Source organism: Tamandua tetradactyla, chromosome 19, assembly GCF_023851605.1.
Source record: "Tamandua tetradactyla isolate mTamTet1 chromosome 19, mTamTet1.pri, whole genome shotgun sequence".
Lineage (NCBI taxonomy): Eukaryota > Metazoa > Chordata > Mammalia > Pilosa > Myrmecophagidae > Tamandua > Tamandua tetradactyla.
In genome coordinates this window covers 71,014,896-71,039,705 of record NC_135345.1, presented here as the reverse complement: position 1 = coordinate 71,039,705, position 24,810 = coordinate 71,014,896, and the positions used below count along the sequence as shown (strand labels likewise).

General features: G+C 35.1%; 2 protein-coding genes across 4 annotated transcripts in view; one reads left to right on the top strand and one right to left on the bottom strand.

The window, feature by feature from the left end:
* CSN2 (casein beta) overlaps nucleotides 1-24,810 on the top strand; it is a 365,252-nt gene that overhangs the window by 279,809 nt on the left and 60,633 nt on the right. The window lies entirely within an intron of this gene.
* PRR27 (proline rich 27) overlaps nucleotides 11,174-24,810 on the bottom strand; it is a 29,633-nt gene continuing 15,996 nt past the window's right edge. For 2 of the 3 annotated variants that reach the window (XM_077137161.1, XM_077137160.1), the window contains 5 exons: nucleotides 23,512-23,607; nucleotides 22,160-22,183; nucleotides 20,038-20,061; nucleotides 17,565-18,530; nucleotides 11,174-11,221 (listed from right to left, as the gene is read on the bottom strand). In XM_077137161.1, coding sequence (XP_076993276.1) covers nucleotides 11,210-11,221; nucleotides 17,565-18,530; nucleotides 20,038-20,061; nucleotides 22,160-22,183; nucleotides 23,512-23,562 — 1,077 coding nt within the window. In that variant the 5' untranslated portion in view covers nucleotides 23,563-23,607 and the 3' untranslated portion in view covers nucleotides 11,174-11,209. The remainder of the gene's footprint in view (nucleotides 11,222-17,564; nucleotides 18,531-20,037; nucleotides 20,062-22,159; nucleotides 22,184-23,511; nucleotides 23,608-24,810) is intronic. The other variant, XM_077137162.1, reaches the window with a different exon arrangement.

The window sequence follows — 24,810 nt, the reverse complement described above, 5'->3', positions numbered from 1 at the left end:
CAATATTTAGCAAATGATTATCTATCAGACATTTATTTCTAGTTGTTAATTCTCACATGTATTTCAGTTCTTTTGTATTTGGATATTTTATCAATACTTCTGTCATTTCAAAATCAATATAACAAAATTGTCTTCTTTCTCCTTCCACTCTTACTTGGTAAAACAATTCAGAGACCCTAGATTCCTCTTTTCTTCCTCTTCACTCTTGGTCTATTTTAGCTAATTAGGCATCAAACCATTCTTTCTTCCTTCTGTGTCCTTCTTTCTTATTTCTTTTAATTCTGACTGTCCCTAACTATCACTTTCTGACAGTCACAATTTGTTTCTTCTGTTTCTAATATGAAACACACATTGCCTAAATACCAAATACCATAAAAATGACGCATTCATCTCATCCACCCTGCCCAAAACATTCTCAGTGCCTGGTGGCCAATGCTGGTATTACACTCAGCCTCTTTGAGAAAGAAACCTGAATTCCCAGGCCACTCAAATTCAGATAATCTTTCAGCAAATGTCCTTTAAAATTTCTATAATCCTTTGCAATTTTCTAACATTTGGCTATACATTTTTTTTAACCTTCAAAGAACTCGGTTCTATTTGTGAGGCAAAGGGTGTTCTCTAGAACTGAGAATATTTCACTTTGTGCGCAGAAATGGATGAAATTGTTTTTATAGAAATTAATTTAATAATATGGTCATTGCATTTTTTCATGCTTAATGATGAAGTTGGCTAAAGTTCAAAAGCTATCAAAATACCTATTCCTGTTTTTGTTACTAGTGACATTACTCAGCTGATAGTTGAGTATTTAGAATGCATGTGTGCTGGTAAATGCAAGTTACCTATTTGTATGAAGTATTTGTTCCTTTAACAAATATTTTAAAAGTAACTACTATGTGGCTGGTTCTGTTACTAGATGATTTAGAGGCAGGGCAACTGGCCAACAATATTAATTGTTTGAGCATAGCAGGTGGTTTAACTATATTGTGTCTTTCAATAGGATCGATGGTTCTTGGATAGGTGGATATTACTACACTCATTTTGCAGAGGAAGAAACTGAGTCTGAGTGAAGTTAAGTTACATGTCTAATGCCATGAAGCTAACAGTTGTTAGACCCAGGACACAGATGTAGGATGAAATCTTCATGTCTAGAGACCAGACAATTAACCTGTACTCTCTAAGAACAGGAGCTGCTTCTGATTCTGAAGCAATCGGGAAAACACTTTAACAAGTCACACAGGTTTTCTTTGAAGCAGTTACCATGTGGATTCGCCTCGTTTCTCTATGGTCCAGCACCATGCCTGTACTTAAGCAGGTGCTCAGTGTTTGTTGAGATGGTGTGAACCTGTGAATGTACTAATGGCGAACAATGGATAAAGGATTAACTCTAAGGGGTAACTGTCCTTTAACAGGAAACCTCTAAAGAAATGTCTTAATGTGAATTAATTTCTAATGATGGCATTTTCACATCCTAGAAAGTGTGACTGTGAGAAATTGGAACTCAGAATTGATTCTCTCCACTTGTATGTAACCATGGGTAACAGTCAACAGGTCAGGTTTTATATGCCACATCTTGACTCTGGGTCTTAAACTGGAATGTTTTTCACAAACCACTTTGAATGGACAGAGGCCATAGATTCTTTTTCCCATTGCCTTCAAATGACTAATTCCGGAGACAGCGGGCTTTCGAAAGGATTTATTGCTAGGCACAAAGCAGGACAGCAGATGGCCTATGGGCTCAAACTCTATCTTCCCAAACTGTAGTGATTCTGATAGTTTTATAGTATTAAAAGATGGGCAGGATTTTAGGATAATAAACACAATGGCCTCGGATGATGTAATTAGAGGTGATCTAATTATTGAGCATGCACAGATTGATTGCATGTTTAGTTACACAATATTTGTAAGAAAATGGCAGCCTTAATATGATGATGGGCATGACTTTCAGTATTATAATGAGGTATATATAGGTGACTTATAGGTTAAAGCCTAAACTACTGAGCATGGCAGATGGGCCCATTTTGGTTAGATGCAGCTTTGGTTATGAAAATAACTTTGGATTTGTGATGTTTTTTTTTTTGGAAAATAACTTTGGATATTAGTTCTGGGCTGACCCTAGTCCCTTCATTAATAAGCATTGGGGGCTGTCTTTAGTGATTACAAGACTCCAAAGTCAAAAAACCAGTTAAAATGGATACAAGTGAGGGTCAGTCACAAGGTTTTCTCAACTCACAAGGGCACAAGATAAAGACTATACAATAGTTATCAGAGATCAAGGTTGTTGGATTAGAATTCAGAAATTTCAGTTATTTCCCTTTGCCTGCTCCAATATACCAGAAAGCAAAACTGAATGTCTATATAATGAATCAACATCTATACTCATCCCTTAAGTCCTAATTTTTCGGTTAGATTACCACCATTGTTCTTCTAAAAAGCAAAATATATGTTAAAGCTGTTATTACACAATTTAGCTCATCTCCAAAATTTCATCCTATGCTTATTAACAGTAATACAGATATGAATGAGGATATTGGCTTTCTGGGTGATATGGTAGGAAACATAGGATATTGTGGATCCTCTCTCAGTAAATACTCAAAACGGAAGAGAAAAATTTCTGACCATTAAGACAGTGATTGAGTTCCTTCATGACATTACAGTAATGTGAGAGATATTGCCAATAATATTGGCAATATCTGATTTATTATCAGATAATATCTAATATAACCTGAAAGTTATTAGGTGTCTTGAATATTGCCTAAATCAGTGTTTTTCAAAATTGACATTTAGGTGACTACTTTTTAAATGAAATCTTGATTGCAATCACAATATATAAAATAGTAAGAGTAATGAAGGATTGATGCCTATCGATGGCTGGTAAATATATCAGTGTGATAACTCATCTAGTTACCACTAATTTAATCCAGCTGCTTAACCAGGCCCTGAATCTTCTTCTCAATACTATCTTTTGCTTGTGCTTGAAAAATGTGAGGAATAAGGAACCAAGGCAAACATTTCACTTGAAGGCTGTCTTAATTGTTAAACTCTTTCCATGTTTTAAGCCAAGTCCTGCTTGATCTGTTACATAACAAATATAATACATATTCCCATGAAATATGGGAATCTTTCAGATATTTGAAGCTAGCTGCCACATTCCCTGGAAATATGTTTCTTTTTGAAGTTAAGACTTCCACTTTCTTCATCCACTTTTCACATTTCCAAGCTCTTCAAGTTCCGGATCTTTTTCTATAACTTTTCTTTAGCTCTTTTAGAGCTCAGTAAATTTTAATCTCTCACAATTATTTCACACCTTCATATTTCATTTCCTACATGGAAATATTTCTCAGCAATGTAAGGGAAAGCAGAGGACTCTTATTTTCTTGTTTACACAGATCAAGAAGAAGAACTTGAGTTGGAATTAACCACAGTGTAAAGGAGAAAGCTACAGTGAAATGTATGCAGCTCTCTTCCCTCTTCTTCTCTCTTTACGGGGCGTATGTGTTTTAAAACACTCAAATAAGAATAAGGCCTGTTTAATCATAATTTTTTAAGGACTCCTATCTTACTTGGCTCTAGGAGTAGAAAAGGAACTATTAATATTATGAGTTCATCTACTTCACGAATTGTCTTAAGAGTACCTAGGGAATTTTTAATTAGGGGTTTTATAAAGCCAGAAAGAAAGAACTGGCCCTGGTATTTGGGGAAGCTCTATTGTTATTACTGATTACTTTATGAGTTTCATATTATTTGAGAAATGGATAAAATTTTTCAGTAAGGATTTAAAATCCAGCAAGAGCTTTTTTTTAAATAAACAATAGAGGCTGGATTGGGAAAGCTTTTGGTACCTGTTTTGGCCTTTTTCATCCCTATACAGAAAACTGCATGTCTCTTTGTGTGGCATGCTTGCTTAGGATTCCTCCTGAAAGGAAAACCTCTGGGACTAGAAGAGGCATGTTACTCCTACCTTTCTTAGTAGTTTTTTTTTTAATTTTTTTATTTACTGGTCTTATGCATCAAGCCTGTGGCCAATAGAGAATGCAGCTGTCCTCCTCAGGAGAGGGTAATTGAAAAGTTGTCCTGTCCCAACCCTGCTGTGGCTGCTTTCTCAGTAATTACTGCTACTTTTTAATGTATTCAGCCATAAATTATTTTTAGGTAGTACTATATGCCAGTCACTATTTTAGTCCTAGCAATCTACGTTTCCTAGTCTCCATTAAAGTTAGGTTGTGGTCATGTCACTGGGCTCTGGCCAAAGGAATATGATTAGAAGTGACAATTCCAGACTTGGCCATAACATGAGATGAGCAGCCTTCCATCACCTCTCTCCTCCATCCTCAAAAATAGATGCAAATGGCTCTGAGTGGGTGGAATCACATGCATCCCTGATCCACCATGCAAAGGAAGCTGTTCAAGAATGTCATCCGACTCATTTTGACCCCAGGGAAGAGTAAACTTTAAGCTTATTGTGGCACCAAGTTCGGTAGAGAGTATTTATTGCCAGTTTATCTTAATTACCTGGTTCTATCACAATAAAACAAAAATACATGACGTTGGCTTTCATAGGAGGGAAATGGTGAGAAGGAAACTGATACATGAGGCTGGAAAAACAACAGATGTGATGTGGTGGTAAAACATTTGCTAGGAGTCCCTGGAAATAACATAGATGGCAAACCACACGTCTGCTATCAGGGAAAGCAGCAGCTCTAAGGAAAAGAGATTAGAAAAAAAAACTTTACTGATATTGTAACTGAGTTAAAGTTTAACAAATGATCATGGCTACTGAATCCTTATATAAATATTTCTTTTTTTCCCCGGGTATATTAAATGGAGAAGAAATACCTGAAATATCTGAACTGTGATCCAGTGGCCCTGATCCCTAAGATAATTATAGCCCTTATCTCATACATTTTTCCTTTTTTTTTTTTTTTAACTTTAGAGATTTGTAAGGGCAAATATCCTAATGCTAATGAAGGAACTTAGGTCAGCCAATATCTGGGTCCAGCCCCAGTTTCATTCCTTTTACATTTGTAAATTGTTTCCGCATATACCTGCTACAGAAATGAAAACTCATCTCCCTTCCTTTCTGCTTACATTTGCTATTGAAATGATAATTCTATCTCTCTTCCTCTCTGCTTACTGTTGGAATTGTCATGACTTATCTCACCCTTGTTAAAATCCACCTTGAACCCCCTAGACTCAGGGAGAAAATTTTAGGGCTGCTAGACCATCTGCTTTCCTGCCTTATGCCTTACAATAAACTTTTTCTCATTGAGACCCCAGTGTCTCAGGAATTGGTCATTTGAGCCATTAGGCAGAGAATTCACCGCCTTTGTCTACCATCTATATGTGTTTGTTGTTACTGGCTGCATATGGAGAGATACTAAAAAAAAGAAAGTTTGTAGGGTTGGAAAAGCTGGCTTTTCTGAGTCCCCAAACGGTGACAGGATTTTTTTTTTAATGTTTTGAGCAATTAAGGCAAAATAAGTTTTAGCTTAATAAGTGACAGAGAAAAACAAGCAGATTAATGTTACAATATCCTACATAATTTTCCCTCAACTTTCACTGAGGTCATCAGGAAGGGAGAAAAACACAGGGGTTGTGTCAGAATTATTTTTACAAAAGAACATTCAGTGTGGTTACTGGCACATGGAACTGATTGGAAGCAGATAGATCAGAATCCTACAAAATTTTTATGGAATTAGGTTTTCAAGGAAACCTTCGCCTGAGACTGGAAGAATTTTGAGGCTTTAAGCAACAACAACTAGCCCTTGCCTTCCATAGCAGAAGATAGGGTTTGAAAGATTTGTAGCCAGTCAGGGTAGAAAATTTACTTTTGATATGACAAAAAGAGCAATGGATGTAGTATTCATTTCCACAGAGAAAAATCAGGGAACTTTCCATACCCCACGCCTGCAGAATATCTGCTCAGTGAAATTTTAAGACTGCTATGGACAGTGATGGCTGTGTTTCTAAATGGGTGTGTTCCTTTTGGATATCCTGTCCTTGTTTTATCACTGTCCATTGGATGTATTTGTGGAGAAAGTAACTTGTGCTTTTAGCTCAATGCTTTAGACAAGGAAGAGTCTTATTCTGAGATGGAGGGTACCACATCTCACCTGATTATACTGTTATTGTCTTGTATATGAATGAAGTGACAGTGTTCTTTAATCGGGAGGAAGAGCAAAATTGATAGGTTTTGACTAGCCAAGTAAGGCATGGAGAGATTGGCTTATATTCACATATACAGTTTTTCTTTGCCACTCATTATTATACTGGAACCTTGTGACTGACTGTTGAATAATGGAATTTAGGTGAAGAAGTGGCTTAATCCTTTTTCAGTCCTGGCCATAGAATTTTCCCTGAAAATTTTCACTTTAGTTCTCTCCCTCATCATCACCAAATGGACTCATATTTTTGATTCACTGTTTGAAGGAGGCCCCGTAGCAGAGCCACATGACTTGTGCTGGGCAATGGTGTGATTGAGAAATGATCATTTATTTTATTACGCCACTGAGATTTGAGAGTTGTATGTTACAATCGACTGATTTTAACTAATACTTGAGAGGAGACCTAAGATAAATAAAGGTAATAGAAGACCCCATATGAGAGGGTAAAGATTAGACATTTATTCTGATACTGGAAGTCATTTGACACTTTAGAGGGGTGATATGCTCTGACTTAGGGTTAAAAGAGATAATGGATGGACAAGGGTATGAGCAGAGATGCTCATTAGGAGGCACTGCAGTAATCCAGATGGAAATAACAGTTTTGGGCAGATGGTAGTCCTGGAAATGGTGAGAACTTGTCAGATTCTGCATGTATTCCAAAGGCAATATATTTATATTACCTGACAGTATATACTGACAGCTTGGATGTAGTTTATTCATGAAAGGGATTGGTCAAGGATGACGCCGGTGTTGTTTATAATTTCCTGAGGTAGAAAATACATCAGAAGAAACAGCTCTCTGTGTCTTCATGAAACAAAAGGTGGTCAGTTCAGTTTTTGCTCCTGGAAAGCTCAAGATAGGTCAAATTGGATAATTCTCAAATCTACCAGTTAGGTTGGCCCATGGTTAGGAATTAAAATATTGCACTAAAATATAATAATATAAATTCCTTCTAATTGTTAAATAAAAAGAATTACAAGTACAAGGATTAAAATCCCTTCTCCTTGTAAAGCTCTTGTAAAGTTAAAACAAATAGGTTTCATCACTTTATTTGGTTGACTACCAGAGAATTACATTAGCCATGGTGGATGGAGTTGGGTCTCATTCTCAGCAACTGCAGCCTGGACCATCAATTCCCATTCTTTGGAGGATGGTTTCCAAGAGAAATGATGTTCTCAGAACTTAGTATAGACTATTCCATTGCATTAGCTTACCAAAACGTAACATGTTGGCTGACGGAAACAGTAAGAGGAAACATAAAAGATTCATATTGTCTCTACAATGTGTTGGCTACTTTGTCCAAGTCATCTTTATTTAAAGTCATCTTAATTTAAATGCTATTATCAGTGATTTCTCAGATAGTTATTACTTGTAGCAACATATATCTTATTTGACCTATGCATAGGGTCTCTTTAGAAAGTGACATTGAGACATTTCAAAAGTTTTGAATACTTTTGCAACTTGGAACACTGCTATCATTCAGCTTTTATCCAAGGTTTCCTTTATATTTTTGGCATTCATCCCACCTTTTTAAATGTCATAGTTGCATTTACTTTGTTGATCTTTGTTTCTAAACATTCAATCCTACATTGAGTATGGAACCCATTTCAAGATATAAGGAATCATTCTCAACTTTTTTCTGAAGTCAAACTTCTAATGATGTTTCCAAACTTTGTGTCCCTTTGGACCCAAGACAATCACATTTTCAAAACCTTTTTCTCAGCCCATAGTAAACTGATTGTTTCTAGTAGCAGCTGTATCCATTCTGCCACCTCTTTTCAAACAGCAGTGGGATATGACTCCAGTGTCCTGCTGGCCTTCAGTTCTTACCCCATTCTTTGTAAGCAGGCCTAGGTGAGTGTTTTTTTTTTTTTTCCATTGACAGGCACCGGAAATCGAACCTGGGTCTCTAGCATGGCAGGTGAGAACTCTGCCTGCTGAGCCACCGTGGCCCACCCCTAGGTGAGTTTTAAATATCTGAAACTGATTCCTAATATAGTTCCTTTCTTTCCTACATATATAGGGCCAATTTTGTTTATAGGCTCTTTAGCCCTTTATTTTTTTCTTTCCACTGATTTTCAGGTTATAACACATTTCATTAGGCACTGACTTATAAGAATTCAAATATTTGAAGATAACGAAACTCTGGGTTTGCCAAAGCATTCATTCATTGCTCAAACAAATCCCATCTGTCTCCTAGCAGAGTAGGTGATTTAACTGAGAAGTTATTTGTTAACCTAATACCTAATTATAACCTGAATTATAACTATTACTACAATAGCAGATTGAAAAATACCCGCCTCCAGAAAAAAAAAATCTATGTTCTAATCCCTGAAACCTGTGAATATCAGCTTACCTGAGAAAACAAGGATCTTTGAAGGTGTGGTTAAGGTAAAGATTTTAAGATGGGAAGATTGTCCTAGATTATTTTGATGGGCCATAAATGGAATTACAAAGTATCCTTATAAGAGGGAAGCATAGAGAGATTCGAACACCCATAGAAGAAGAAAAAAGTGATGTCAGTATGGAGAAAAGAGAGATCCGAAAATGCCTGCCTTGAAGATTGCAGTGATGTGGCCACAGTCCAAGGAATGCTGGCAGTCACAGACAGAAATTTGATGGGGTAAGGCTCCCCATTATTCTCCAGAGGGAGAGCAGTCCTGCCAACACATTGATTTTGGCCAGTAAAATTGATTTTGTAATTCTAGCCTCCTGAGCTATGAGAGAATGAATTCTGTTATTTTAAGCAAACTTCGTTGTAATTTTTTTATAAAGCCCAGGAAACCAATACACCCACCATTCTTACCTACATGTTTGTGTCTTCGAACTTCCAAGAAAGCTTTAACTTCACATTTACTTGGTAGGCTTTCTCATCCTGCCATTGACACTTTCTAGGTGTATAATTTTTGGCAACTCATTTATCTTCTCTGTTGCATAGTTTTCTGATCTTTAAAATGGAGCCCAAGATAGTAGGCCTACCTCTTATGGTTATTATAAGGGTCTAAGGAGCTGATATTGAAACAGTGCTCATTCCTGACCAGTGCTATACAAGTTGGAATTAAATATAATTTTTTAAGAAGATGAAACAATATGGGACAAGACAGGATTGGCTACCAAATAATGGATTGCTTTCTTCTGCTGCCTTCTGTACACTATCAGTATAAAGAATAGGAAATAAAAGAAAAATTCTATGCTGTTAATGTTTATTCATTTATTTAATTTTTACATGGACAGGCACTGGGAATCTAACCCAGGTCTCCAGCATGGCAGGCAAGAGCTCTGCCTGCTGGGCCACCATGGCCCGCCTGTTGCTAATGTTTTTTAGACAGTATTCAAAAGAACAGCACATACTGCCATCATATGATTAAACCTCTGTTGATAATTATATATTTATGAAGTAGCCTTTTAAATTTTTGAATTGAAAAACTACATTACAAACATTATTCCTATGTAAATTAAGACCAATGAAAAGCATTACAAACCCACCAATATGATTAGACATATTTTTAATATGACAGAATGAAATAATCTTTAGAAAAGAAAGAACATTTTTGTTGATTTCACTGATTTCTGCACCAGTATCTAAAAAAAAAAGAAAATTAACATATTAGTTGTATAAAAGAAAATTTCCAAATTACTTATGATTAGAGGAAAGTATTTTTTACTTTGATTTTAATTTTATTTTAAATGATTATATTGAGTCATCATATTGCAAGTCCATAAATCTTTTTGCATGACATAATTAAACTTGTAAGAGAATCAGGCTTGTTTTCTTCTGCCCTTTTATGGAAATTATACATTCTTCTAACAATCAATTCATTTAAAACTACAATGTTAATTCAATGTTATGACTTACTTGCATGTATGTATATATCATACTGAATGTGTTATGTGTGTATGGGGAGGTATTGGGTTCAGATCAACACTGTTTTCTGATAATGAGTGACTTGAAGCTGAGTTCCTTCTTCACTATAAGAGAGACACCTTTCCTGAAAAGCACATTTTTTTCCTTTACCCATTGTGAATTAAGTAATTAATAAAATAAGAAAGTAAATACAAATGCTTACTGAAAATATGAAATTATTAAATTTATCTAATATTTTGAACTAATTCACTAATCAATAGCTTTTCATCTAGCATACTAGTAAAGCAAATAAAAAACAATATAATATTGAAATAGGCAGGACTAATTAAAAAATGAGGCCTTTTAATTTCCTTGGTAATGCTGTTATCAAGAGGCATTACCAACTACCTAAATGGCCATCATGTTTGTTTTTCATTTTTCCTTTGCTATTACAGTAGAAATTCCAACTTAGCTGACAGACATAAAATCTCGCCATTTTTTGTCCAGTGAATATTTGGAACAGCAAACTTGGAACAATTTTGGGAAGGGATGAAAGAATGAGAACTTGGGGTTGGGGTAACCAAATTTCTTATCTCATGATCATATGATTAGGAGTCCAATTAGAGCATTTTGGCCAGTATCTTCTTCCTAGATAGTTGTGGATGAGGGGATAGCGGTGGAAAGGTAGAATTTGGGTGGAAAGTAGGGACTGGGAGACTTCAGGTCTAAATAGCTTGTTTATTGATTTATTTTATATGCAGTGGTTCTCTGAAAATGTGGAGTAAGGAGGGTGGCTCTTGAGGTAGAATACAGAATGACCTGTGAGAACTTTTATGAACAACACTTCCTCACATCCATAATTCAACTTTCTTCTTCCATATAGAAGTTTCTTCCCTATATTGATCACTATCATTTTAGAATATATGAGTGATAATTACTTTGGATCAATTTGAAGAAGGACTGTGTAGTTGTCCTAAATTAGCTTGAATTTATTCTACAATATATGACTTCATAATTTCAGAGTTTCTGAGGCAGAGACTATCAGTATTTCTCTACATTCTACTTTTCAATTTTCAGGCAGTAAAAGATATTTAAATGTTCTTTCAGATGGAGAGATTTAGTTTATTTAATCTGTGATTTTAAATCTCATTATCATGTAGTACTTACAAGAACAAATGCATGTTACTCTCTCATCTAGAAAATTTCATTTGTATACCTAAAAAAAAAAGATCATTTCATACATGATGAAATATACTTCATTTTCTAGCACTGGGCTTAATTTTTATGAATAATCTTTCTTCTCATACTCGATACTGTCATCAGTATTGAGTATTCAATAGGATTTAGCTTTCTGAAACAGAATAAGTCATATCACTTCTCTCAGTGAAGGTCCTTAATAAATTCCATTTGCTACCGGATAAAAGCCAAGGTATTCAGGTGTATTTTCAAGGTCCCTTCTACAGGGTCCTATTTTATTAATCCTCATTTTCTACTTTTCCTTCTCTATCCCCACATGAACTATGAGTTACAGGAATATATTAGATAGGATATAAAGTATTTGGTGTCAAGAAACCCTACTAGATCAATGTGTTAATGAGTAGAGAAGTTAAAACTAAGAATAGTTCTTTATACTTCCCTGAAGCAGTTCCAAATAACCATTTAACTTGACCTCTCGGTGAGTATCTTAAAAGAAGAAAATGTTGTACTTCGAGGAAATAACTACTAGAAATATCCTATTTGTGGCAGACAATGTACTCATAAATTACTCATTGATGGATTTCTACTCCCATTTGTTTTTAGGGTTCTGTATATCTTCTATGTAGTTTGGAATACCACTTTCTTTTTTATAAAGTAACCCAATTATCTGAGCTTAATCTCCTAAAACTTAGGAACCAAGCACTCCTCAAGTATTTTTTATAAAATGATTGTTTTTTAAAAAAGCTTTTAGGGTGGTGTGATGGTTACTCAGGGACAGAGTCCTCGCCTCCCATGCCAGAGACCTGGGTTCGATTTCCAGTGCCTGCCCGTGCCAAAAAAAAAAAAGAAACAAAACAAAAAACCCCATAACAACAACAACAAAAAACTTTTAGAGAACTTATTCTTCAGGTTAAACGTTAGAGTAATGGGAACCAAATTTACTCTTTTGTGTAGAACAAACAAAAAAATCAGACAAAAAATATGTGAGACAATAGTTTTACTAGATCTGAATATCAGGTTTGGGGAGAATATTAAGACTTTGTTGTGGTAGAGAGATAACAGGCAGAGCCTAGTCATCTCCTTGAGTTAAGGAAATGGATACTGGAGCCCAGAAAGGACTCAGGCAGAGTATCTGAGTGGAAAGAGGGGAACAAAACATAGCTATAAAGATGTATAGAGGTTATACTCATGTCATTGATTGAGTATTGATCATTCATATAAGGAAATTACATAGGCTAAGGAAAGAACCACCTGAAATGATAGAACAATATCTGGTTCCTATAGCTCACCAAGGGCAGGGAAATGTCTGATTCCACCAGCCAGAGTGAAAAGTCTCAGAATTCACAAGGCATAAGACTGAGTTCTCAAAATCATTTTATTTCAGTGATGGGGAAGAATTAGCCTTCGATAAAATGCTTTTCTATTCTTGCCTTATAAAGTTTAAAAACCAGTAGCTGAATATTGTGCCAGAAAAAAACTCAAGATATGTATAGGAAGACAGAAATAACTAGCATTCAACAAAATAATATTCACAATATCTGCCATCCAAAATTAAAGAAAAATATCAGCCACACAGAAAGATGGAAAATAAGACTCATAATAATGAGAAAAAAATTGATAAAATTGAAACTGACCCAGAAATGATACAGACAATAGAATTAGTAGACAAGGACATTAAAACAATAAGCTTATAATTATCACATATGTTCAGGCTAAACAAAGGATTGCACACGTCAAGTACAGTCATTGAAGAGTTAAGAAAATATCCAAAGGGGGAATTCTAGAGATGAAAACTCAATTTTTGAGAGTGTCAAAAAAAAAAAAAGGTAAAATATATGGCAACAATAGCACACAGGTTGGATGGGGAGACATAAAACATATTCCTGTCAGATTCTTATACTATATACTACGTGACATAAAGGTACACTGTGATATGATTAAGATGTATATTTTAAACTCTTGTATATTATCAAGCCATCAAAATAACACAGCAAATACTTACAGATAAAAAGCTAAAAGAGAAGATGAAATTGTATATTTTTCTCTCTCACAAATGCCCACAAGTACACACACACATATGCACACACACAGTTGCAGCTCTGTCTTCCAAAAGAGGGAAGAAAAGAAGAAAAAGATATTGTAAAGCAAGTGCGACAAATCGTACACAAAAAGCAAGATGGTAAATATAAGCCCAAACATAGCAATAATCAAATTAAAAGTCAGTGGTCTAAACAAACCAAAAATGCATAGATTGGCGCATTGGTTAAAAAAGTAAGTAAAACCCATCTATACACTGTCTACTAGAAGCCCAATTTAAATAGAAAGACAAAAATAACTTCAAAGTGTGAAAAACCCATGGCATGCTAACAAGATTCAAAAGAATGCTAGAATTGCTATATTAATATCAGAAAAATGTAGATTTAGGGGAAAATAACTTACCATACTATCATGTCTAAAGAAGATAATTTCTTAACAATTAAGGATCAGCTCTTTTATAATCCTGAATGCTTATGCACCAAATACCTGAGTTTCAAAAATATCAAGCATAAACTAATACATTGAAGAAGAAATCGACAAATTAACAAATACAATTAAATTTTAACATCCCTCTCAATAACTGACAGAGTAAATATTCAGAAAATCAGTAAAAATATAGAAGACATGAGCATTATTAAAGACTTAAACAACTTGAACAAAATATCAGAGCAGAAAATAATGAAATGGAAAATAGAAAAACTCAATGAAACCAAGGATGAATCTTTGAAATCATGAATATAATAGACAAAATATACCCATACTGATCAGTAAAGAAAGAGAAAGAACACAAATTACTAGTATCTGGAAGGCAAATGATGGCATCCTATGGATATTAAAAAGATGATATATTGGAGGTGCGAGGGTAATTCAGTGGTAGAATCTTCACCTGCCATGTGGGAGACCCAGATTCGATTCCTGGCCCATGCACTCCCCCAACCAAAAAAAAAACCAAACAAGCAAACAAACAAGAAACCAAACAAATAAAAATTCAACAAATGGTGCTGCAATAACGGGTTACTCACATGGAAAAAGAATGAAATGTGACCCCTCCACACAGCATACAAAAAAAAGGTGACATGATAATATAATGAACAATTTTGGGATAATCAATTCTATAACTTAGAAATGGAGAAATCCCTTAAAAATACAAACATTCAGAGAACACTCAAGAAAAAAAAAAGACACCTGAGCAGACATACATTTATTTTTAAAATAAATTTTAATTAAAATCTTTCCCACCTACTTTACTTCACTGGTAAATTCCTCCAAGCATCTCAGGAAGAATTAATAGCTATTCTACATGAAGTGTTTCAGAAATTTAAAGAAGAGGGATTATCTCCAAATTTATTTCATGAAGCTGGAATTACTCTGATACTACAACCAATTGGGAATGTGTCATGTTAAGAAAACTGTAGCCAAATATCCTTCATTGACATAGCTGCAAATATTTAAACCAAAATTTTAGCAAAAAGAACGCAATAGTATATATACATAACAATACATCATAACCGACAGAAGTCTATCCCAGGAATAGAAGGCTGGTTAAACATTTAGAAATCAATCAATGTAATTCACCATACCAACAGATTAAAAAACATACTATACAATTATGTGAATATGAAAAAAAGCATTTGAAAAACTCCATTTGTTCCTTATGAAAATCCTCAGAAATATGGAAATAGAAGGAATTTTTAAAAATTTGATAAAGAGCATCTATAAAAAACCTTCAACTACCATCATACTTCATGATGAATCACTGAATGCTTTCCCCTAATATTAGGCACAAGACAAGCACATCCATGCCAATAATTTTTATTTAACACTACTGGGTTTTAGCTAGTATAATAATGCAATGAATAAATGAATAAAGTGAATGAATAAATCAATATATAAATGATGTTAAGTTTGGAAATGAAAGTAAAACTGTCTTGAATCACAGATGAAATTTACAGAAAATAAATTTAAGTATAGATAGTATATAGTTTAGAAACAGAAAAGGAAAACTGTCTGGATTCACAGTAAAACATTTGATGAGATGTATAGAATACCTGCTTAGAACTAATACATGAGATTTGCAAGCATTTAGTTCTATTGGATTAGACGCTGGATACAGATTTGCCTTCCTTGCATGCAGTGCTTCTGCCAAACCTACCATCCATGGATTTACAGAACTTCTTAACCATCATCATGGTACTTGTGCTGGTTTGAAACTATTATGTACCCAGAAAACCCATGTTTTAATCCTGATCCAATCTGGTGGGGCCAGACCAATTGTTTAGGGTGTAAACCATGGATTAGATTGTTTCCATGGAGATTAACCCACTCAATGTGGGTGAGAACTTTTGGTCAGATTAATTCCATGGAGATGTGACACACCCAACTGTGGGTGTGGTTTTTGCATTGCTGCAGTTGTGACCCCACCCATTCAAGGTGGGTCTTGATTAGTTCACTAGAGTACTTTAATGGGGTAAACATTTTGGAGAAACCTCAGATACAAATACTTGGAGAACAGTTGCTTTGGAGCTTATAGAGACACAGACAGTTGAGCTGCTTGGAGCACTGACAGAGAGAGATAACACCTAGACATAGGCAACACCCAGCAGACATCACCATGTGCCTTCCACAAAATACTAAGCAAGCCAGAAGCCTTAGCTGTGTCCCAGAGGTGCTAAGTGAAGACCCACAATGCTTAGAGAAGAAAACCACTGGCATCAGAAGCTGGAAGAAGGGAACCACGAACAAGGACCGACAGACACGAGCCCTGTGCTTTCCCATGTGACAGATATCACCTTTCTTGAATGGAGTTCATCTTTTTCTGGATGTTTTAGTTTGGACATTTATCTGGCCTTAGAACTGTTAACTTATAACTTAATAAATGCTCGTCTTAAAAGCTGCTACATTTCTGGTTTGCTGCATTCTGGCAGCTTTAGCAAATCAAAACAGTACTCCACACAGCATTGCTTCTGATCAAGGAATCCACTTCACATGAAATAAAGTGTGGCAAATGGCTCATGATTATGGAAAACACTGGTTTTACCATGTTACCCATCATTCTAAAGCAGCTGGATTGATAGAATATTGGAATGGCCTTTGGAAGACTCAATTACAGTGCCAACTAAGAGTGAGTACCTTGCACGACTGGGGCAGTGTTCTCCAGGAAGCTGTGTATGCTCTGAATCAGCATCCACTCTATGGTGCTGTTTCTCTCATCAAGATTCATGGGTCCAGTGGCAGAAATGGGAGCAGCACAATTTACTATTACCTTAGTGATCCACTGGTAAACATTTTTGCCTCCTGTCCCCATAAACTTATGTTCTGTTGATCTAGAGGTCTTAGTTTCAAAGGGAGGAGTATTTCCACCAGAGGTACAATAATGATTCTACTGAACTGGAAATGAAGACATTCACCCAGCCACTTTGACTCCATGTACCTCCGAATCAACAGGAAAAGAAGGGAGTTAAGATATTGGCTGCAATGATTGCTCCTTATTACCAAGAGGAAATTGAACTGCTACTATACAATGGAGGTAAGGAAGTGTGTACCTGGAATATAAGGAATCTCTTAGGGCATATTTTAGTAAATCCATACTCCACAATTAAAGTCAATAGAAAACACCAGCAATGCAATCCTTGCATGACAATTAATGACACAGGAATGATGGTTTGAATCACTCCGCCATGCAAAGAACCACGACCATCTTGTCCTATTTCTCTGGAGAACCTTGACTAACACACCCAGGATAAATTAACTAATGCTTACATCTGCTCAAAGACTGGTACATGAATGTTCATAGCAAAGAAAAAATACTGAAAACAACTAAAATGTTCACCAAGAAATTAATGGATACACAAATTATGGCATATCCATACAATAAAATAAATAGTATTCTGCATGTCAGAAAGAAAATGAACTACCAATATACACAAAACATGGGTAAATCTCAAAATGATTCATCTGGGTCAAAGAATCCAGGCAAAAATTAGTACAAAGAGTATTATACCACTTAAATAAAATTCAAGAAAATGCAAATGCAAATAAATCTATAGTGACAGAAAACAGATCAGGAATGGAAGGAAAAGAGGGTGCTGTTACAAAGGAACAGGAGGAAACTTTTGGCACTGGTGGATATGTTCATTATCCATATGTTTATCATGTGTTAAAACGTATCAAAATATGCTTTTAATAGGTGCTGTTTGTTGTATGTCAATTATATCGTGATAAAGCATTGCAAATATTTAAGCTGATATACATTAGTGGGGATATTGCTCTTCTGTCTCCCTCCAAGAAATCCCACGCCTTACAAGTGTCAAATTCAGACAACTTACCCTGTCAAAAGTGAAAGGCTGGAATTCTGGGGCCGTAGGCTCGGCCAGAGCAGGTTTGGAAGGAGGCTCAGCTTCGTCAGGAGGCTCAGCTTCGTCAGGCTCGTCTGCCTCAGACTCAGGTGTAGTGGGCTCAAGTTCTATGGGCTCAGGTGCAACAGTCTCAGTTGAAGCGTGCCCGGTTACCACAGGCTTGGGTGCGAGAGGCTCAGATGCCACATGCTCAGGTGCATCAGCCCCAGCTGCCATAGGTCCAGGCGTAAGAGGCCCAGGAGCCACATGCTTAGCTGCAAAAGGCCCAGTTCTCGTAGGTTTGGATGCAGCAGGTCCAACTGCCAGAGGCCTGGGTATAACAGCCCCAAGTGTCACAGGCTCGGGTAAGACAGGCCCTGGCATAACAGGCCCAGCTGCTGCAGGCTCGAGTAGAACAGGCCCAGCTGCTGCAGGCTCAAGTACAAGAGGCCCAGCTGCTGCAGATTCAGATGCACCAGGCTCAGCTACCCCAGGCTCAGATGCAGCAGGTTCAACTGTCACAGATTCGGGTGACATAGGCCCAGCTGCCACAGGCCTGGGTGCAATGGGTCCTACCGTTGCGGGCTCAGGTGACATAGGCCCAGCTCCTAAAGGTGGGTGTGATGATGTGACCCCAACAGGTAAGACACCATGTCCCACAGAAACTCCAGGTGCTTCAGGATTGTTTGGGGGAGGGACAAGGGAGGAAACCTTAGGGGGTGCAGGAGGAGGGGGGTACCAAGTAACTGCTGGAAAACTAGGAACAGTGAAGGCAGAAGGGACTAAAGGAGTAGTGGGGACCCAGGGATATGCAGGTGGCACTGTATGAAGGTCAGCGAACTCCAGGTTATTGGGATAGTTCGGTGGGGGATAGTAAGAAGGAGGGAAATAACTGTCCCCTAAGTGATAAGGAATATTCAGAGAGGGATTGAGTGGGTCACGATCACCATTATAGTCCTGAAGGAGAAGCAAAGAGATCAATTAAAGTTGATTGTGTCTATCCTACTTATGTATTACTTATGGAATTACTGTGATTACATACAATGATAAGGCTCATTTTTCTAAAGAATTTTATTTAATCTCTTTCTTAAGGTTAATGTGTTTCCAAACTTTTAGAAATGGGAACTAACAATTTCTTAAAATAATTGAATAAACTCCAATGTAAGGGGATGTATTTTGTATTCAGGCAGCTAAGAGTGTTCTGTCTGCAAAGCATGCCTGCGTAGGCTAGGACAAAATACGAAGGAAAGCTTCAAATTCACAGTATAAGATAGGTGCTTCCAGCCTTCCTTCTCTGTACTCAGTTCCTCCTTACTGTCCCTCACAGGAAAACATCCCTTCTCCACCTCCCTTCCTCCCCCTACTATGCTCGGTGTCCTCTCAGTCTCTGAAGTGCCCCACTGGAAGCGTTCACCTCTTGCAGGTGTCCCAGATTCCAGAGTGTCCTTCTGAGCGCCTCCCCGTCCTTCCACAAACTTCCACTCCTTCAAGGCCATATACTTTAAATTGTTACCAAGTGGGAAAGCAGGCAAGATGTGGATAACTGACTACCAGCTGTTCAAATTTAATTTTCCCTGTGGTATTCGTGCTTAAAATGAGTAGCTTATTAACATTATGAATGCATTTACTATCAAATTTCAAAATGATATATTTTAGTGGAGAGACCTCCACGTTGTCCTCCAATTGCTCTAGGGTGGCCAATTAACTGTATGCAAGACAGTTAAGGGACTCCAAAATTATGCAAGAATTTATAGAAAATTAAGACATTTCTTATTCTTACATATATGAATAACTGTATTTCCTAGTATACATTTTTCGGTTTTCATTAGCAGGTCACTTCTGTACAGAATTCTGGATTCTTTGATTCATTATATAACTCAATTATAATTCAGAGCATTTTAAATTTTGATAAATGATCATTTAAAAATATGACAAACTATATTTAACATTTATAATATATTTAGGTTAGCATTAACTAATTGATGGAGTTAATTTCTTTACCTGTGTTCCAAGTCAATTTGTCAATAACAGACACCATTTATGAAGATAGACTCAGCTTTAATATTTGGTGGAAAATAGTACTTTCTTTATCAGTGATACTTTTCTATGATGTTAAACTTTATGTATATGATTATTTATTTTTGAAGCGTTTATTCTAGTAAGCAGGCAGTGCATCTGGGCAAGATATCAGTATTAATTTAAAAATACAGGACATATGTAAGTTAAATATGCTTACACACACACACATATATATACATATTTAATGTTAATATATACATATTTAAATAGGTCCATCACAGCAAGAGAAGAGAACATGTTCTTAGTTAATTTCTTATCTTTTCAAAGAGAGGTATAAGTATACTGAATTATGTGACACTAGACAATGCTATTTTCAAAAGGAAATAATATAAAATACATCTAATATCTTAAAATACAAACATAAACAAAAATGGATATAGTTTACCTCATCACTGGATGGGAGAAATTTCTAAAACAACAAAGAAAAACAATGTTCACTTTGGATGATTTGTATGAAATGTGAATATATCACAGTAAAACTGCTTTAAAGAAACAAAGTTGCCTTTAAATTCCATATCACTGAAAAATATCTGTCTTTAGACCTTTATTTATATCTAGAGTGACAGAACTGACAAGAGTCTCTGAGTAACCTGGAATTTTTGTTTGTTCAGCGCTACAGTTTTTTTCCTTATTAGCTTTTCTGCGATTGCATTGATCGAGTCCTGTTATCCTAAAATGCATTCTTCCGAAGTGGGTATAATCAATGATCGATTTTACTGTCTAGCCAGTTCCAATGTTTCTAAATTATGATTTAAATTTTTTGGTGATATCTTTGTAGAAACTTTCAGGTACAGAGAAGCAAATCTTTTGATTCAATTCAGTTGCTTTTTTACATGGTATTTACATTGGATCATTCTTTATGTTTATCTCAAAATTCCCAGTGATTAAACAAGAGTTGGCAACATAACTTCTCAATAAATGCAGTTTGTTCTTTACTAGCTTTGGGATAGTTCAAGGTTTTTCTTGTTGAATAGTCAATGATTTATCTTAAACAGTATGTGTTGAGCGCCTATTATGTACTGTCCAGTGCTGTTATTGAAATACTCGAAAATATGGTTTCTTGGCTCAGCTATCTGGTATGTGACATCCCCCAGCCAATCAAGCTATCTAATTAAATTTATATGATATATAGTATTCTCTCTCAATTTTATTGGTTTCCTTTATTATGTAATTAAAATATTTTGCTCATATATAGGTTGCCAGGGGCAGGTGTAGAGTGGGAAATGGAGAACGAATGCTTAATTGATATAGAATTTTTGTTTGGGGTGATGAGTTTTGGTACTGAGTGGTGTTGGTAATTACATACTGAAATGTAGACTTGAAAGAGACTAAAATGAGGAATATTAAGTTGTATATAAGTCACCATAATTAAAATAGGATAAAAAACAATAATTGTATAGCACAGTGAGGAACCTTAATGTAAGCTATGGACCTTAATTAATAATATAATTAAAATAATATCAGTTCAATTATAACAAATGTACCATACTAATGCAAAATATTAATAAGTAAAATTGTGCATGGGGGCAGTGGTGGGTATATGAGAACTCTGTATTTTCTTGAATGGTTTTTCTGTAAATCTACAACTACTCTAAAATTTAAAAAGTTTGTTCATGGGTCATATTGCCAAAGTGTCTCAGAGTATGATGCGTGATGTGCATGATCCACAAACAGAGACAAATTTAAATTATTTGTATTGTGGTTCATAGAATTGTAGAATCTTATGTTTCAAATTTTAACTCTTATAAGAAATGAAAAATAATATCTCATATTATTTCCATTAGTGTTTAATGATTTTCAACATATTCTTACTCCTTTTTTCTATTGTTAATTGCTTTTGGTCAAAAGTGTGTACATCCCAGAACTGTATCTTTTGGCTTTTCTTTGCTAGATTATCATGTTCATATCTTACATACTTCTGGCTAGGTACAAGTATAATTTTCTTACCACACTCTTGTCATCAGCATTTGAGGTAAATGGCAAAGAATTAGAAATAGTCTATTGTCAGTTGATCCATAAATGCTTTGGTCTCCCTTAGAGGGGTAATTTATGGGCATTTGCTACACTGAAGTCAAATTACTTTGGGTACACTCCTCGGGCTAGCAGTTCTAGATGATTTTTTCTTTGGCTCTAATTCTTCATCCGGGCAAAGCCTTCCTGGGTCAATCAGTTTGTTCAAATAAACAGTACATTGCAATCAAGTTTTACAGAGTCACGATGGAAGACCTAGGTATAGTAAAACTTTATCACACTACAAGAGAACTGTACTTACTAATGTTTCTGCTTATTAAAAAGGAATTAAAAACCTTATGGTAAATATGTTTAATGAAAATATAATTATAAATAATTTTCTAGAAAATTAGAAGAGACTAATAACACTAATATTTTAATCACAATAGTTGTCACAATCTTTCATTGTAAAGAAATCAGAGTTTTTAAATGCAAAATGCACTTTAAAGTAAAAAATAAAAAGATATATACATGTATATATGAAAAAAGAAGTTTACCTCACCAATGAAGGGAAAACGCTTCTAAAACAAAAGAGAAAAAATGTTTTTAATATTGTCATTTATTTGAAAACATCTTACACAGATTTCCATATTATTGAAATATTTGCACTGAAATAATTATTATAGTTAATTTCTTTAGGAAATATGAGTCATAAGTATGCATTGTTTGTTTATTATCATTATTATTAATTTTAGACCTAGATGATTGCTTCAGGAAGTTTTACCTTGGATAGCTGGTTGGATTTTGGTTTATGATTGCCTACATGTGCATACATCTTTACTATTAGAAAAATCACTCAGATTCTTATTCATATGCCTGTATAGAAAATGATGTTTTTCTAACCTTTGTATTATCAAAATAATTCAAATCTTTTGCTCTGCTCCAGTGTATCTAAGTGTATTTCAGTTTGCTGTATTCATTTTTACCTCCTGATTTTGTCTATGTTCTGTGTGTGTGTGCAGGTGTTCTGCTGTCACCTCTTTACAAGTCCAGAAGGACTATCTATACACTAGTTCTCTGATTAATCTTCAGTGTTTTACGCGTTTCACTACATATACGCACCACTGAACATGATAAGAATAAAAAGTAGTGTAGGGTACTCATCATTTACTATTTTAAGAGTCAGAGTTTAATTCAGGTCATTTTTGAGGAATACAATAGTAGCCTGAAGTTTGCACAGGATGATAATGATAGCAATAATAGTTATTAATATCAAGTGTTCTTTGTGTTTTTACTCTATCCAACGTACTCTGCTAAGCACTTTACATAGTTATCTTATTTAAAGTCCACAACAATTGTATGGTGTAAGTGTATTATTATTTACTCCATCTAACAAAAAGGGATATTTAGCACACTAAGTGTACAGGATTAAGAATTAGCCATCAGATATTTCTTACTTTAGAGTATCATCTATGTACTCTTCATCGAAGGTCATTTTAGTCCACTGACTTCTGCCCCATCAGTTATTCCTAGAGACTGCATAAATACCTCCAGTGATGGCACTTCAGTGTCAGAGGAAGCCCGGTCTGGCTTTATATAATTTGAGGAGATAACGCTGTTAAGATTTTCCACATGGGATTCATGTCCTTATCATTTTTCTTCTTCCCATGTATTACTGAATTCACCTCCTTTCTTTGCTATTTGTTTATTTTTCAGATCTTAAAATTTCATTATTTTGATTTTTAATAATCAGTTTTGAAAAATTTGGCACAACAAATCTTATGTGTAGTCTCATGCCTCTAGTTTTACCACTATAAACACGTAATAATTTATATCATTAATACTAGCCCTTGGCCATAATTATTCGATGTTAATAAATTGCTCTGATTTTAAAAGTCCATTTACTCACCCGCTTTGCAAAAGCAACACACATGATGCAGGCCCAAAGTAGAAGCTTCATTTTGGTTGTTTCAGAAAATATACAATATATTTCTCTATTTTACTTCTGGAAAAAGACAAATGAATATATGACTTTATTGTTCTGAACTAGGAAGGCCCTTAACAGACAATTTTGTCCTGATATTTAATTACTATGACCTAAAAGGAATGACACTGGAACCAAAATGATACTTTTTCTGGCAAATGTTTTTCAAAAATTAATTGTCTCCTAACTAAGCTATTTTTAAGTGAAGGTTCCCTTTTGTAGCTAATTTGTTTTGGAAGGCTTACCAGGAAATAAAATCGCTTAATAGCAGACATTCTATTAGTGCTTTATTGAGATTTTCTTTTTATGGCTTCAGTGGGAGATTGGTTTTACCAACTTGGAAAAAATTGCAGTTCTAATGTTTTTTTTCTACCATACCCTGTGTCATAATCCTTTAGGCACCTTTTTTCCTTCCATTTCTAAAAAGTAGTGGGGGTAGTCATTGATTAAACTCTCAATTTAATGAATTGTTGTAAAACCAATCTCTAGTTGGTCGATTATTAAAGTTTATGGCCTTTCCATTCATCAAAAATACAAAATATCTCCACTTTTACCAAAAATGTACATATAAGGTATTCATTATAGAATTATTTAGCATTATTTACCTAAAACCATGAAATACTATAAGTACCCAGCAAAAGCTGATTTATTAAGCAGTTAGAATCATATATATGTATATATATTTATGTACAATATGCTCTTCATCCACTGAAATATAGCATAAACATATATTTGCTTTAAAAGATCAAGTTCATGATTTATTGCTAAATGGAGATTTATAGTTTAAATATTGCTAAAGTATTTTATGGTTTATTCATAATTATATGATGACTGATAATTTTTTGTAGTTATTTTCATGATTTCTATAGTCTGCATTTTTGTGTGAAATGAGAATGCATTACTTACATGCTAAGAATATTCTAATAACATGAAGAATTTCCAGGTATTTTGATAGTCGACTGGATGTTTTCCTGCTAGTCTTAAAATATGGGCTGGAGAAATTATCACTATGAAGGAAGCCCTGGAAGTTACACACTCCAACCATTTCTCAAAACATATGTTTTATCTTGGAATTAGATGCTTTATCTATTCAACATGATTTTGAGCACATATTGAATTCCCTTTGTTATAAAGAGTTTTTGTATTATACCACTCATTTTTATTGAGGGAAAAGTATTTTTAAAGACTAATGTATTTATTGTAGTTTTTAAAATATAGAGATAT